This window comes from Sapajus apella, unplaced genomic scaffold (assembly GCF_009761245.1).
Source record: "Sapajus apella isolate SASKATOON/1434 unplaced genomic scaffold, GSC_monkey_1.0 scaffold4, whole genome shotgun sequence".
Taxonomy (NCBI): domain Eukaryota; kingdom Metazoa; phylum Chordata; class Mammalia; order Primates; family Cebidae; genus Sapajus; species Sapajus apella.
Window position 1 is genome coordinate 36,334,749 of NW_022436944.1, and position 17,256 is coordinate 36,352,004.

The 17,256-nt window shown below is 45.9% G+C and overlaps 1 protein-coding gene and 1 long non-coding RNA gene across 6 annotated transcripts in view; one reads left to right on the forward strand and one right to left on the reverse strand.

Moving 5' to 3' along the window:
* COLQ (collagen like tail subunit of asymmetric acetylcholinesterase) overlaps positions 1-15,530 on the reverse strand; it is a 63,173-nt gene extending 47,643 nt beyond the window's left edge. For 4 of the 5 annotated variants that reach the window (XR_004262989.1, XR_004262993.1, XM_032259194.1 and 1 more), the window contains exon 1: positions 15,277-15,382. Coding sequence is in view for 3 of the 5 variants with exons in the window: in XM_032259194.1 (XP_032115085.1) it covers positions 15,277-15,382 (106 nt within the window). In the remaining 2 variants the exon portion in view is untranslated. Of the gene's footprint in view, positions 1-15,276 lie in introns of all 5 variants that reach the window. The other variant, XM_032259172.1, reaches the window with a different exon arrangement.
* Positions 14,261-15,376, forward strand: LOC116537187. Its single transcript, XR_004263011.1, has 3 exons — positions 14,261-14,446; positions 14,978-15,073; positions 15,244-15,376. It is a non-coding gene; the product is annotated as an uncharacterized LOC116537187 (long non-coding RNA).
* Positions 15,531-17,256: the final 1,726 nt, after the last annotated feature.

Below are 17,256 nucleotides of genomic sequence, written 5' to 3' on the forward strand. Positions count from 1 at the left end.
ATGCAGTGTGTGTATTCGTTTGCTAGGGCTGCCGTAACAAAGTACCACAGACTAAATGGCTTAAACAACAGAGACTTGTTTGTCATAGATCTGGAGACTAGAAGGCCAAAACCAAGGTGTGGCACGTTTGTTTTCTCCTGAGGCCTCTCTCCTTGGCTTGGGCATGGCCACCTACTTGCCATGTCCTCACATGGCCTTTCCTCTGCCCGTATCCCTCATGTCTCTGTGTGTGTTCAGATTTCCTCTTCTTTTAAGAACACCAGTCAAGTTGGATTAAAGCCCAATCTAATGGCCTTATCTTAACTTAATCACTTTTATAAAGACCTCATCTCCAAATACAGTCACACTCTGGCTGGGTGCGGAGGCTCATGCTTGAAATCCCAGCACTTTGGGAGGCCAAGGCAGGTAGATCACTTGAGGTCAGGAGTGGGAGACCAGCCTGGCCAACATGATGAAACCCTGTTTCTATGAAAAATACAAAAATCAGCCAGGTGTGGTGGTGGGTACCTGTGATCCCAGCTATTTGGGAGACTGAGGCAGGAGAATCACTTGAACCTGAGAAGTGAAGGTTGCAGTAAGCTGAGATTGCACCACTGCAGCCTAGCCTGGGCAACAGAGCGAGACTCCGTCTCAAAAAACAAAAACAAAAAACAAATACAGTCACATTCTAAAGTACTGGGTATTACTGAGGCTTCAACATGAATTTGGGGGAGACACAATTCAGCCCCAAACAGTGGACATATTGGTGTTCCTTGAACAATTATCTTCGCTTTTTCTGAATGTTTGAAATTGTTGGTAATTTTAAGAAGAATAAAATTTAAAAGTTTAGGTAGGCAGCACAGAACCAGAAGATATGTTCACAAGGATGAGGGATGGGAGTAGGTCCGCCTAACTCCCTTGTTGGCCCCTGGAGCTGCTGCACAGAGCTAAGGCACCAGCATTGCCGGGAGGTACCTGAAGCCACTCACTGAGAGGCCTTGAGCAGGTCACTGCCAATGACATGAGAAGGATATTCTCTTCTGCCTCCCACCCCTAACCCACAGAGACATCTTGAGGATGAAAAGTCTGCCCTCACTACAAGGATGAAAGAAAATCAGTCATCTCATATCCGTCATTATTTTATATAAGTCATATATCCAAAGTGCCTCCTTTGCACACATAGAGACGAGGAAACAAATCCACCCCTCTTTCCCCTGACAAGGGAATTATTTTGGACCTTATCTAAAGAAAGGCATCTGCTTTTTGAGTTCAAGTTCTAATTTGACCAAATGGCATGTGGTAAGTAGAGAGGAAGGAGGAGACAATGCTATTAGGAGCCAAGGGAACATAAAGAAACCTCCCCATGGCTGGCTGCGCCTTGGCTCTGAATTTGATTACAGCGGCCAGCATAAATCAGCCAGTGCTATTAAATCTTCTGCCAGAGCTTGACAGGGGAGGACAAGTTTGTAGAATTATTTGGGAGAACTGGCCATAGGTCAGAGACAAAGCCCTCCAGCTGCATTGGGCCCAAAGGGTGGGTTATTTCCAACACCTGCTGACAACTGTGACTGTGACTGTGGAAAGACCCTGTGTTTCCAGCCGCTGCCTCTCCATGCCTTCATTTTTCCATGGTGACAGTTTAGCTCTATGGGCATTTGTAATTCAAAACCACCTGGCTCAATTATTCCTTTCCCCAGATCCACCCCTGCATTCCCCACTCCACCTCTAGGATCTATTGTCCAAGGGTCCACAACAGGTGGGGAGGAGGGAGGTTGGCTTCCTGGGAGCCCCATGGCTGCCCATTGGCACAGACTGGCATCTCTACCCATTGGTCTCAAAGTCACTCAAACCCTTGGATTCCAGAAATTGGGGAACCTAGGGCTGATCCCTTTGGACTCAGTTGAGCACTAGCACTTATCAGCTGAGCAAGTTGGCAGGATGAACCTTAGGCTTTTTGTAGCACTATAATGCTGTGATTCTACTAATCTGGAAACTCTCTGAGATCTCAATTTTCCTTGCTGCTTTGGATCTAAGAGACTTTTAAAGACAGAAAAATTCCATCTTGTGCTCCACATGAAAGGTGGCACTTTATATGTACAGATGGTGTTCTGTTCAATTGTTTAGAATAGGTAATACACGCATGTGATTCAAAGTTCAAAACATATAAACAAGTATACATTGTAATTCTCTCTCCCACCCCTCTCCCTCAGCTACCCAGTTCGAATTATTTATTATCAATCGTTACTTAAGTTTTCTACGTATACTTCTAGGAATATTTTATGCATATACAAGCGAAGAGGTAGGTATAATATTTCCCCCTCTCACTCAAAGGGTTACTTGTAGTATTATATTATACATATGGTACTCCCTCTTGGTTTCTTCACAGTATTTCTGTTTAAGAGGCAGCATCTTGGCCAGGCGCAGTGGCTCATGCCTGTAATCCCAGCACTGTAGGAGGCCGAGGAGGCGGATCATCTGAGGTCAGGAGTTAGAGACCATCCTGGCCAACATGGTGAAACCCCATCTCTACTAAAAATACAAAAATTAGCTGGGTGTGGCAGCGTGTGCTTGTAATCCCACCTACTCAGGAGGCTGAGGCAGGAGAATCGTTTGAACCCAGGAGGAAGAGGTTGTACTGAGCCCAGATCATGCCACTGCACTCCAGCCTGGTGACAAAGCTAGACTCCATCTAAAAAAAAAAAAAGAGAGAGAGAGAGACAGCACCTCATTATGCTGCCCAAGCTGGAGTGCAGGTATAATCCCATTAATGATCAGCACAGGAGTTTTGACCTGCTCTGTTTCTAACCTGAGCGGGTTCACCCCCTCCTGGAGCAGTGGGACACTCTGCTCCTGAAAGGTCACTGTAATGATGCCAAACTTGGTGTGAATATCCCATCATCATAGTGCACTATAGCCCAGAACTTCTAGATTCAAGCAATCCTCCTGCCTCAGTCTCCTGAGTAGCTGGGACTATAAGCACACACCAGTGCAACAGGCTCTTCAGAGTATGTCTAAGAAATTATTCTGTAACCACATAAAATGCATCCACATTGTTTTCTTTTCTTTTTTTTTCCTCTTAGAATCAGGATCTTGCTATGTTGCCTAGGCTGGTCTCATATTCCTGGTCTCAAGTGACCCTCCTACCTCGCTCTCCCAAATTGCTAGGATTACAGGTGTGAGCCACCGTGCCCAGCCCACATTCTTATCTATGGCTGCATAATATCCCTTCCTTTGGAAGAACCAAAATTTGTTCACTCTGCCCCCTACTCATGTGCATTTGGATGATTTACAACCATTTGCTGATGCAAACAATGGAACTTAATAATCTTCCACATGCATCTTTGTGTATGTTGGTAAGAATATCCATGAAATAAACTCCTAGAAATAAAAATACTGTGTCAAAAATTATGGACACTTGTAATTTTTACACATACTGCCTAATTCATCTCCAGAAAGCACCCATCAATTCAGGTACCCTCCTAGGAGCAGTGGATAAAAGCGCCTGTTTCCACACAACTTCACCAACAGTCTGATGTTCGACCTCTTGAATATTGCCCATTTGATAGGTGAAAAGTGGATCTCACTCTGTTGCCCAGGCTGGAATGTGGTGGTACAATCATAGTTCACTGCAGCCTTGACCTCCCAGGCTTAAGCAATCCTCCACCTCAGCCTCCCAAGTAGCTGGGACTACAGGTGTGTGCCACTATGCCCAGGTAATTTTTTGTATTTTTTAGTAAGATGGGGTTTTGCCATGTTAACCAGCTGATCTCAAACATTTGGGCTGAAGTGATCTGCTAGCCTCAGCCTCCTAAAGTGCTGGAATTACAGGCGTGAGCCACTGCAGTCAGCCTTTGGCATGGTTTTAATTTTCATTTCTCATATAGCGAATGAGACTGAGAATTATTTTCAAACATTTTGAAGCCATGTGTACTTTTTAAATTTTTTTCATTGGGTTGTCATTTTTTCTCTTACATTTTTTTTTCTTACATATAGGAAAGAGACACTTTATTATATGACTTGCAAATATTTTCCCTCGTTTGTTTTGACCTTCTGACTTTGTTTTTGCCACACATAATTTTTTTTATGTAGCAGGATTTAATGTATAATCATTTTCTTTTATGGTTTCTGGCTTTTTCCACACACTAAAGTTACCCCCCAAAAAAATCTCCCAAGGTTTCTTCTAATAATTTTATAGTTTCATATTTCAAATTTAATTCTTCATTCATTTGTAACTCATTCCGGGGTTTTCCAGAAGATATCTTACCTGTGGCCTAAAGCAGAACACAAAAACAGTCTTTCAACTACCTTAGGTAGCCTGCCAACACCATCACAACTCTCAACATGTATGTATTAAGCACTTAATATGTGGACAGAGGGCCTGTTCTGATGATGAATTGGATACAGTAAGTGGCTTGTCTTCTTGCTAGGTTTTGCATAGAGTTGCACAATTTCCAAAGAGCAGACACTCTCAGGATTGCAGTGCCTTGTGGGGTTTCCACGTAAGATCACCCCTGTCTCAGAAGGGGAGAAGCTTCCTCCCTCACAGTCACAGGAAGAGCTCCTGCCTGTGAACTTTGCCAGTTTGCAGGCCTCTCTGCTGAGAACTCAGGATGGCTAAGGTGCTGTCCTCGGGTGTGAGCATCCCATGTCCTGAAAGTCAAATGTTGCCCCTCAAAGTACAACAATAATTCCTGAGTACATACTCTGACCCGGGCCCAGAGCCGGGCCCTTCTCAGGCTTTCTCCTTGGATTCTCGTAATGACGTTATGGATTGTATTTTATTATGTCCCCTTTTTCCAGGTGAGGAAAACTGATGCTATGACATCCAAGGTCCTGTGCAGCTGGGATTCTGAACCCAGACCTCCCGTTCCATCGCCTATGCACTGGGATGTCCCCAACTCCACCTCAGACTTTAGATGGAGCCTCTCAATTCTGAAACTGGAATCTTCAGCACCGAATAAGAGCAGATGGGATGAAAATGGAATGAAGCATCCCAGGAGGAGGCAATTCCTGTTCCTTTCCACCATTTGGAATAATGGTTGCAACCAGAAATTGAGAGCCAACTGCATGACAGGTGCAGTGCAAAGCTCTGTATGTATTAGCTCATGTTATCCCTCATCACCATCGAAAATGGAGACTCTTCCCATCCCCATTTTACAGATGTGGAAACTGAAATATGAAGAAATTAAACCGTGGCTGGGCATAGTGGCTCACGCCTATAATTCCAGCACTTTGGGAGGCCAAGACGGGTGGATCACTTGAGCCCAGGAGTTCAGGACCAGCCGGGGCAACATGGCAAAACCCCGCCTCTACAAAAAATACAAAAATTGGCTGGGGATGGTGGCACGTGCCTGTAATCCCAGCTACTGGAGAGAGAGCTGAGGCAGAGGCTGCAGTGATTGCGCCTCAGCACTCCAGCCTGGCGACAGAATGAAAAAGAAGGGGAGGGAAGAAAGAAGGAGAAAGAGGGAAGGAAGGAAGGAAGGAAGGAAGGAAGGAAGGAAGGAAGGAAGGAGGGAGGGAGGGAGGGAGGGAGGGAGGGAGGGAGGGAGGGAGGGAAGGAATTAAACCAAAACCAAAAAAGATCACATGGTCAAGATTCCTCAGCTAACGGGTTAGAGACTTACTAAGCCCAGAGCTGTGTGAATGGGAACCCCATGCCTTTTACTCTCACATCATGGTTCTCAGTGCCAATGCTCAGAAGAGAAACACGCCAAGACCCCTTCTTTGTGTGCTGCTAATTCTGTAAATTTCCAAACAGCATGTTAGCCACAAAGTCAGGGAAAGACTAAGTCTAAAAGGATATTCAGAGTCTGGTCTATCCCTTAATTTTACAGATGAGGAAACTGGGTTCTATAAGAGAGCAAATGGCTTGTGCAACACTATAAATGTGTCCTGATTTTACTTGAGCTCCTACGCACTGTGCTGCAAGTCTGTCTAAAAACACAAGTAAATAGGCAAATGGCCAACCCCTTGCCTACATGTCTCCATATGACCTTCTACTGGACATGAACAAAATAACCTTGGCAGTTATGCCCAGGGCAGCCGGCTCCTAAGCCTGTCCAGCCAATGCACTCTCATTCTCAGTTTGCCTTCTCCAAACTTCTCAAAGACACCCATAGAAAGAGGCAAGTAGTGCAAAAGGATGAGGAGTAAGTGTGGGATGCCTGGGAGGGGAGGAACCTGCCCAACTCACATGGATGCTTCCTTCTTTTCTTTCCTCTCTATTTTCATGTGCAGCCCCCAGCTGGTTGGTGGTGCAAAGCCTGCAGCAGCCATGAGGCCTCTCCTTCAGCTGTCGCCAGTTCCCAAACACGCGCCTCGTGCCTGTGTTTATGCTGGTTGCCATGAGAGATAAGTGAGGGCTTGAATGGAGCTAACTGCTCCTGAGCTGGGAGATGGAAGAGGGCCAGGTGTATTTTTAAAGCATCTGGGAAAGCCGGTCACCACGAGAAGAGCCTCTTTCTCTGGGCAACGTGTTTCTTCTTTAGGAGCTGGTTTACAAATGCAAAGTGGGCAGAAGCTGAGTATCTTCTTTTTTGCCCTAACTCACTGGATATTTTAAGCAAAAAGTTCTTTGGGTTGTATTTGAAATTTTTGCCTTTTGATACAATTATGTATAGAAAAAAATCGTGACCTCTTGCCATGTGTAGAGACACCATGAGGTTCTAGAAAGAATGACAGAAAATATGTATGTATCACCACTGTATGCCAGGCACTATTGAAAGTACTTTATGTTCACAATTAGACCACTTAATCCTTACAATTTCTCTGAAAATTAAATCCTACTTTTAGAGCCATTTCATAGACAAGGAAGCTGAGGCACCAACAGGGTAAATTGCCAAGGTCACAAAGCTAAGGGAATACAGGATGTGAACGCCAGCAGTGTGGCACCAGAGGCCCTACTCCTAACCACTCCGCAATTCTGCCTTTGCCATGACTTGGGGTCAGAAGTCCTGATGTGGAATGTTGACCCAGCCACTGGGTGACTGCACCTCTATGAATGTTCCTTTCCTCTTTGGTAAAACAGGGGTGCTAATGGCTCCCTTGCGGACATTGTAGTGAAGATTAAAAATAGTATGTGTCAAGAGTCTGGTGACTAAAAAGTACTCAATGAAAGGTAACTTTAGTGTCTTAGTGGCGGTTCCATGTGCCCGCTGGATCCCAACTTCTACATCCCAGCAGGGAAGGGCTGCTAGGCTGTAACTGTTACTGTCCAGAGGGGTGACGGAGGCAGGGAAGGGCTGCTGAGCTGTAACTGTTACTGTCCAGAGGGGTGACGGAGGCAGGGAACTAGTAATGGCCAGCAGGACACAGCTGGTCTCTCACACTGTCTACAGCAGACGACGCTTCCCTGCCCATATTCAGCAATCCCGCCCATTCATCCATCCTGTCCACGCTTTCAGCTTCCCACCACATGGTCTTGTGTCTACGCCAGAGAGCTTCTCCAACCCTGGGAAGGTGTTTGGGGTAAGCAGGAAGAATAGAGTGGTGAAAATCCCCAGCAGTTGGTAGATGAATAAACCAGTCCCTGCCTGTTTCCCTAAGGCCCCCCAGTCAAATTGAGCCCCAGTTGCTCCTAGCAGTAACCTGCTCCCGAACACACTCCATCCTGACTGCCTTCTCTTCCCTGTCTCACTTCTCCACTGCCCTTCTGGGATCACCTTCCAAATGAACTACTTGCCCCCAAATACTTGTTTGGCTCTGCTTCTGAGAAGGAACCCAAATGAAGGCAGTACACATTCCTGTGCCTTTGATTCTGATGTCACTTTAACAAAACACTCATGGGTCTGTTTACCTAGTGGAAAAACTAGGTAACCTGTGGCAGCCCCCACGGATATCCAGATCCTGATTCCTGGAACCTGTAAATGTTACTTTATATGGAAAATGGGACACGGTAGATGTGATTAAATTAAGAAATTTAAAAAGAGGGGATTATCCTGGATTACTTCGGTGGACCCTAAATACAACCACAAGGGTCCTTGTAAGAGACAGGCAGAGTACATCTGAAAAGAATGAGGCAATTGACCACTGAAGCAAGACACTATGCTGCTTGCTTTGAAGGTGGAGAAAGGGGCCAGAACCAAAGAATGAAAGAAATGCAGCTCTAGAGCCGGACAAGGCAGGAAAGAGATGCTTCTCAAGAGCTTTCTGAGGGAGCTTGGCCTTAGCAACACCTTGATTCCTGCCCAGTGAAACTGATTTCAGACTTCCGACCTCCAGAGCCATAATCAATGCGTGCTGTTTTAAGCCACTAAGTTTGTGATGATTTATGACAGTAGCCAAAGGAAACTAATACAGGAACTCAGAGGTGAGCTAGAGCAGAGGCTCTTACAGGGTGGTCCACGGACCGGCAGTGTCACAGCTCCTGGGATCTTGTTAGAAATGCACTCTTGGGCCCCATCCTAGAACTACTAAATTCAAAACTCCAAGGTGTGTCTCAGTGGTCTGCAGTTTAACAAGCCCTCCAGCTGATTTTGATGCTGGCCATAGTTCAGCGATTAGCCCTGGTCAGACATCAGAATCACCTGGAGGACTTTAAGCACTCCCGATGCCTGATCCGATACCCAGAGATTCTGGCCTGCTCAGCTTGGACTCTGGACTTTCATAATGCACCCCGGTTGCATATTGTTTTGTCTTGCCAGGGCTGGGAACCAGTGCTGTAGTTTTAGACTCTGATCTAGAATATTGACTTTCAAACTGAGCTGTGCAGAGCTTTGGGATTCTAGATAGATGCTGAAGAAGCGGAAGGCAGAGGCCATGCCAGCAGGGCTCCTGGTCCCTGAGATCAAAGAGTCACATGCCCAGAGGCGGGTCAGAGAGGTAGATGTAGTAAAAGAGATGGACCAGGGTTAAGAGCAGACTTGGCGAGCTAGAGCAGCTCTACTCCAAATAGTGATAGCCATGCCAGAATGTGGGTCCAGGACTGCCAGCCTGTCCTGCATTTCAAGATGTTTGCTTCTTTATTTATTGCTAAAGAGACATCAGAAATACTTTTTAAAAAATGTTAAAGCATTCAATTTTTAAACGTTAGCAACTAACGCAATTTTTAGAAATCACCACCATCCACAAACCTAACCGCCCTTTAGTGCTGTAAGGGCTAAGCATAAAGGCTGGATTTGGTCTTTGGGCACCTGGTTCACAAGCTCCGTCTCTGCCCCATGTGTGTTTCATTCATCTCTTAGGACTGGCTCGCCTGGACAAGTTCTTCTCAGGGAGATGACAGAAACTCTGGATGAGTGAGATATTTTTGTCTGCCTGCTCACTGCTGCATCCTCAGGCATGTAGTTGGCACTCATGAAATGTTTGTTGAATTAATAAATCCTCATAGCAATTCTGTGTGACAGAGACTATTATATCCATTCTTCAGATGAGAAACTTGGGGCTCACTGCATGAAGTGAACACTCCACAATCACACAATTCATAACTAAGAGAGGTGCAATTGGCACCCAGGACCCCTCACAGTAGGGGCTACTGTGAAGAGCAAGACAACCGTAGTTGTGTCTTTATAAAACAAGAGGCTTGTGGGATCATTGGTGCCAATCCATAGGAGAAATACAACTGGTACTCATGACTGAACTACATTTAAAGAAGATGGGACATGAGCTTATTTGGTGTCTCATCGAAGCCAGAGCAGCTCTTTGTTCACTCTGGAGCTGTGTTGTTTTCGTACGGATGTGGCAGTGGTGGCTGTGCACCTGAAAAAAGGAGATGTGGGTGTGGCAAACAGTAAGGTGGGGGGGTTGGCCCAACTTATCAGAAGGGAAAGTCTTCCATCTCTCACACCTACCTCTCTCTTTGTCTGAACGGGATGTGAGCCCTCTGCTGCATGCAGAGGCTTGGGATGGGGTGCAGCAGGAAGCCTGAGACCCCTTAGAGAGTTATTTAATTTAAGAACCTCTCTGATGTTATTATCCATAGGAAATATGGGGCGGTAAATCAGAGGAGATGGCTGGCAAGTGCATTACAGAGCATTAAACAATAGCTGATCAGCATCAGACACAAATAAATGGTCCATAATCTAGTGCCAAGAACATGGACGGTTCCCAAGTGGTGGCATGGCTGGCTTCCAGGCAGGGGAGCACGGGGCTGGACATCAGGCCCTACAGGCCACAAAATGTCTGTCCTGGGTCACATCTCAGCAGGCAACAGGAGAAGATTCCAGTACCCAGACAGAAATCACAACCTTCCCTCTGATCTCACTCTGTAGGACTGGATTTGGATGTTCTCACCATCCAGTTTCTGAGACCTGAACCCAAACATTGCCTGGAAAGTCCCTGCCTTCCTGGAAAATCCTGTATTCCATGAGGGAAGCCACTTATGTCTGTGGGGGCACTGATGGGTTGGCTCACAATGCCTAAAGAGAAAGCTTGTGGATTACCTGGCTCCCCACCCCCAAACACCCTGTTGACACCATTTCACTAGAGCATTGTTTAGCTTAGATCCTTAAGCTCCATTAAAATGCAAGAACCATAAAGGAGAGATAAATCAGTACCCTGGCAAGTCATGCACATTTTAGTATAAAGCAATATTCAATCTTTTGCTAGAGCTTTGGGCATTGATATCCTGAGGAAAAAGTAGGAGAGAATAGAAAATAAAGAATCCAGGCCAGGTGTGGCGGCTCACAGCTGTAATCTCAGCACTTTGGGAGGCCAAGACCGGCAGATCACTTGAGGTCAGGAGTTTGAGACCAGCCTGGCCAACATGGCGAAACCCCATCTCTACTAAAAAAAAAAAAATTGCTGGGCATGATGGCACGTGCCTGTAGTCCTAGCTACTCAGGAGGCAGAGGTATGACAATCACTTGAACCTGGGCGGAGGTTGCAGTGAGCCAAGATTGCGCCACTGCACTCAGCCTGGGCAACAAAGCAAGACCCTGTCTCAAAAAAGATAAAAAAAGGATCCAGAGGAGAGTTTCCAGAGGATACGAGGGCAGCCTGCAGGACTTTAAAAGCCAATATCACTATTTATCCAGAACCATAAGCAGATTTGGTATATACTGCTGAAAGCCCTGGACTTAGAGTGAAGAAGCAGGATTCCAGTCTCCAGCTCTCCCACGTACCAGCTGCATGACTTTGGACAAGTCACTTAACCTTTCTTAGCTGCCATTTCCTCATCTGAAAGGGGAAGTGGTGCTGCCCCCATTCAGGAGTGCTGTGAGAATTACATAAATTAAACTGTGTGGAAGGCCTGCCCTTCTGTAAATGTCATTGTCTTTGTGTGTGTGCCTCCACATTCTGGAAACTGTACTACTACTGAGCTACAACTGTGAGTGGATACTGGAGCCAAGCCAATCCACAGACCCACAAGTGAGCCCTGCCAGGGCCAGCCAAACCCAGGCTGGATCAGCTGATCCTTAGTTTATCCACAAATACATGAATTTCAACAATAAATGATTGTTGTTTTAATCCACCAAGTGTCACGGTGGTTTATTACCCACCAATGGTTAAGGCAATACACTAAATGTGGGGTTCTTGGCATTTTTAATAATTGCCATGTTCAATAGAAATCATTCCAAGATATAAATGGCATTTATCTGCCTTCTTAAGCAAGATAAAGTGGGCACAATCCAGTCATCACTGGAGCTTCATGCTCATCATAATGAAAACCAGTTAATATGCTGCAGTCAATGATGCCTTCAGGGGTTACAGACAGAGCAGAGGCTCTAGGAGTAGTTCTAGTCAACTTTTTATTTTTGTCTTTTTTTTTTTTTTTTTTTTTTTTTTGAGACGGAGTTTCACTCTTGTTGTCTAGGCTGGAGTGCAACGGTGCAATCTTGGCTCACCGCAACCTCTGCCTCTCGGGTTCAAGAGATTCTCCTGCCTCAGCCTCCTGAGTATCTGGGATTACAGGCATGAGCCACCACGCCTGGTTAAATTTGTATTTTTAGTAGAGACGGGGTTTATCCATGTTGGTCAGGCTGGTCTCGAACTCCCGACCTCAGGTGATCTGCCTGCCTTGGCCTCCCAAAGTGCTGGGATTACAAGCGTGAGCCACCACGCCCAGCCTACTATTCTTTTTGAAATCTCAGACCCATTTACTAATTCTTTATTGTTTTTCTTGTAATCATTCTTATCATCTGTCATTGTGTCCATCTTAAGCAGCAACTCCTCCCTCCCCAGTAACTCACCACATTTCAAGACACCTACTATTTATGTCTATTACAGTGCTATCCAAAATAAGAGTTAATAGGCTTAGAGTAAGGGCCCAAGATAGTTTTGTGTGTATCAAATATTATGTGCTTTAGCAGTGGCATTTCTATCATCAGCTCTGGCCTCTGATTTTTTTTTGCTCCCTCCCTGGTTCTCCTCTGGGACCCAGCAGTGGAGGTTGCCAGGTAATGAGCCTCAGATCCAGAGAGCTGGTGCTAGGCAACTGCTAGAATACAGTCTTTCCTGAAGACAGTGAAGGAGTGGATTATCTATGAAGGTAAGCACTGGCCTACAGGCCCATGAGAGCTCTTCCTCCAGCATAGCGCCTTTCCAGGGCATTTACCACATGCCACCTGTGTTTCAAAAGCAGGTGATCATGGAATCCCCCAGAACAGAGGCTATATCCTACTTGTCTCTGTGTCCCCTGAAGCACACATTAGAATGTGAGGCACACAGTAGGCACTCACTAAATTATAATGCATAGAATGAAAAGATTTTCCTAGTTGCCCATATTTTCTGTGCATATACAGCCTATCTTCAGAACAATAAGAGTTTATAAGCTTCTGAATATGGAATATTTCACATCAAATTGTTGGAAAATATTTTCAAAGGATTAAAGTTGTCTTCTCAAGGAACAGTTTCCATTTTTTTAAGGCTCAACTTTATTTCTGAACTGTGCTATCATAAAGCCATGGTGACTACATTAGGGGGACAAAGCCAAGTGACCACTGGAGAAAACATATCTTTGTGATACTGAGCTGGTTACCTTAGTGATTCCCCCTAGGTCTACTCCATTGTTTTACCAAATGTCTAATGACCACACTCCCAGCCAGAAGTACCTGTGGATGTGCACACTGGTTGCTCTCCATCCCAACCCTCCCCTTTGCTCTCTGCCCTAAGTGTTCTGCTCCCTGACCTCCATGGTCTGCCCTCTGGCTTCAAATTGGGTTGGCCAATGAGAGGCACTGCCAATAGGTACTTGGATGGGAGGAGAGAGAAGTTGCTGTATTTCTCCTTCATTTTCTCCTTGCTTTGGGTCCCTCCATGACCAGTGCTCCTGCCTGATGGCCCCTCCTCCAAGGCTCCAAATCTCCCTGAGATCCATTTCCCTATTTTACCCTCTTGCCTTTTCAAGCACAGGGTGGTAAAGACATCCTGCGATTGCTAATCTCTAGGTGCCTGAACGTTCCTTGTTGGTTCCCTTAACTCCACCCACACCTCTCAAAGTGATCATCCCTTCATTCAAGTCTTTTCATCTGAACCATCTGAGTTGCTTCTTTACCCTGCTGTTGCCCTGACTGATACAGTCTGCAAAAACCTTACCTAAGAGATATCTATGCTGGCCAGGGCACTCTCCAAATCAAAGAGTTCTAAAGAAAACCAGAGGTTCTTTTCTCTCTAGTTTTCAGAACTCCTTAACCACTTTGGTGCTATTTAAATTAAGTAATACAAAATGATGGTAAACCCCAGTTTGCAGATGAGAAGTCTGTATTCATTCATTCATTCATCAAATATTTATTGAGTATGTGCCAGGCACTGTTCTGACCCTGGGAAAACAATAATGTACAAGAGAGACATATGCCCTGCCCACATGGTGCTTATAGTGTAAGGTCACTGTCTCTCAGAAGTCAGAGAGCTCATCAGAGGCAGGGCTGGAACCAGAAAACTGAGTTTTCTTAAGTCCTCATCAGAGGCAGGGCTGGAACCAGAAAACTGAGTTTTCTTAAGTCCTAACCTTCAGCAGATTCTCAAAGGAAACCATGACCCAAACATGATTAAGAACTGCCAAATTAAGCCAAATTAACTCTTAAGCTTCTCCCTTGAACAGGGCAATAATGACTACTCACTCCTAGAAGCTTGATGCTCTTAACTTGAATTTGCGGGAGCATGTGGGCACACACCCATGGTGACACCATCACCCACCTTTCCTGCCCACTCTCCTCAATTCTCCACAAATCTGCCCCCGCCTCCATTTCTCACACTTTTATAATTAGTCCCACACCAGTCTCTGAGTCACTCCCTCACGGCCCGCAAACGTTGGCTACGCAACTTGTTGATGAGCTGTTTTTATCAATGGACAGCAACTGGGAGCTGGATTCAGAGATGTGCCCTCTCCAGGAGCCTGGCATTTCTGGCCCTCCCTGTGTTTCCAGCAAAGGCAGTGACAGGGAAATTTCTGTCTCCGTTGAAGTATTTATGAGATTCATGTTGGAGGGCATAACTAAAACTTTGCTGGGGAGAGCCAGGGGTCACTGAGGTGAATTGAGGGGGGCCATAAGGGTCTGCCTGCCTTCTTCAAGCCCTCCGGAAGCATGTGAGTTTCCTCAGAAAGGTTTTAATAGGCCATACCAGTAACCCAATACTTCCCCTGCTCTGCGCCAGACAGGACAAGGGCAACAGCCTGGTGACCTCAGAAAAGGTTGCTAGGCTGGCAGACACAGCCCCTTCCCCAAATCTCCCAGCCCCGTACCTGGCAGACACACTCAGCTCCAGACCTGGCTGTCACTGTGGAACCCCCTCCACTTCTCCCCGGAAAGCCTGCTTCTCTCAGGACCTCCAGCTGCCTTGTCTGAGGCTGAAGGGAAGTCGCAGCCAGGAAGACAGGGCTGGAGAAAGGCAGAAACCTAGTCCTGAGGCTACAACTGCCCCCGCTGCCCTCCCTTCCACCGACATTTTCCCTTCACGGGACTGCTGTGCCCATGGATGCTGCCTGGGTCTGGAGAGAGGCTTGTTTACTCCACAGCATTCCCTGTGAGGCAAGCCCCCCTGGAAGAGGTCAGAGATCCATTTATAGAAACATCTGAGATTCACTGCTCTTCAGTTGCACTCCTCTGTCTCTTTTAAGCTCTCCCAAATTCCTGACCAAGAAGAAATCATGCAGCAAATGGGGAGAAGTAGGGAAGAAACCATTTTTCAAAGCGTCTCTGCTTTGAGCAACCAGGTAGGAGCTGGTTGGAACAAGGACAGAAGGGGTTTCCGAGACAAGCTCGGGTGACAGGAAGCTGCATGGTGGCCATCTCCCTTCCAGCTTCCCTCCACCAAGAGTTGAATGGCAAAAATATCAGGACACATTGCAAAACAATCTTCCTTCCTCCCCCTGTCCCCTGACAGATGGAAGAGAGGAAAGTTGTGGCCATCGTTTACCTGCTGAGATTGGGAGGACGCTGTTGATGAAAGTCGGCTGAGACACCACAGAGCGGAAAAAAAGCTGAAGATAAATTCCCAAAGTCATTGGATTCAGGATAACCATGCTGGCCAGGATCTGGCGAGTGTCAAGTTAGAAAGAAGGCTGCCGTGGAGCCTTGCTTATCTCTGCTTTTCTCTTCCTCACTGCTGCTGCATGCGTGTATGCGTGTGTGTGTGTGTGTGTGTGTGTGTGTGTGTGTGTCTGTGTGTGTCTTTCCCTCTTTCTCTTTCTCTCTCCCTCTCCCTCCTCCTCAACTCCCCCTCCCTCCCCCACCTCTCCTGTCCCCCATGTCTTTACCAAGAAAGAATGCCAACCATTTCCCATTAAACCGTCTCCATACTACACAGAGTTATATTTATCTCAAGCACCATATCAAATGCCCGCATTAAAATTAAGATGTCAAAATATTCTTTTTCGGAGACTGAGGTAAGTGGCTAGCGAAGAGGTGATGAGAAGGCAGCCAAGTCTCAGATGTTCACTGGAAGCAGTCCTCAAGGGCAGAGAGATTCCTAATTGGTCATGCGTCACCATCTACCTGCTTGGAACTGAGCAGAAACAACTCTCCTGATTCAAACCGGACTTCATGGAGACAACCCCTCTGCTGTCAACCTGTGACATTTTTACCCACTGTGTAACAAATGTAAAGTTGACTTTTAGTTTTTTTCTTTAATTATCCAATAAAAAGGAGTAGGGAAGTAGTTTATATTTCCGAACAGCTTTCTCTGTGAAAAAGCGTTTCTCTCTTCAAAAGCTGCAACCTTATGATTCAATGCAAAGCAAAATAAACGAAAACAGTAAAAGGATAGAAAAGTGAATGATTTTTATCAAAAAAATAACAGCTGGGAACAGTGGCTCATGCCTGTAATCCCAGCATGCTGGGAGGCAGGGGCAAGCAGATTATGAGGTCAGGAGTTTGAGACTAGCCTGGCCAACATGGTAAAACCCTGTCTCTACTAAAGATACAAAAAAATTAGCCGACGGGGTGGGGTGGTGGTGTGCGCCTGTAATCCCAGCTACTTGGGAGGCTGAAGCAGGAGAATAGCTTGAACCCCGGACGTAGAGGTTGCAGTGAGCCAAAATCGTGCCATTTGTTGTTCCAGCTTGGGCAACAGGGTGAGACTCCGTCTCAAAAAAAAAAAAAAAATCATTAACTTAATATTTGGCTAGACAAAATTCTCCAAATAAAAATTATCACACTCTTAATGCCTTTTATGAGTTTATAAAGCTGGTTATAGAGATGATTAGATTACTAAAACAAAAGAATAATTCACAGAGTTGTTCGTTTTGCTTTAATCTACATATTACATGCCCCATAGGAGTTAACTCAGAAACTGGTAGTTACGGGATGCTGGGGTGGGCATCCTGCCCCCGTGCTCATTTTGGGGAAGGTGGATTTGGGTCAGGGCATGGTATAAGGCGATACTTTACAGCTATAGCACCACACTTGGGCTTGATTCTCAGCTCTGAGTGGCAGTGGACAAACTGACCTCTCTAAGTCTCAGTTTTCTCATCCATAAAATGGAGACAATGTTCTCTTTACAGGTTTGTTGGAAAGTTAAGTGAGGTAGCAGGGATGAATCCTACACAAATTAGAACTTGCATATAGAGACAGCACAAAGGAGACCCAGGGAGCCATGGTAGCCTGGGTGCAAAGATGGCCTCCAAAAGTCCTTCCACCCCAGTATGAGCACATCACTCTTCCCAGCAAAAAGCGGGGCTAGTTCCCCTCCCTTGAATCTGAGGTGGCACTGTGACTTGCTTTAACCAATAGAATGGTTAAAGGGATACTGTGTCATGTTCTGGCCTAGGTCTTAAAAGCCTGGCAGCTTCTGCTTTTGCCTTTTCTTGAAAATTAGCTGCCACTTAAAAAAGTCTAGACTATTGAAGAGGTCACATGAAGTGGGAAGCAGCCAGCCTCCAGCTGTTCCGACTATCCC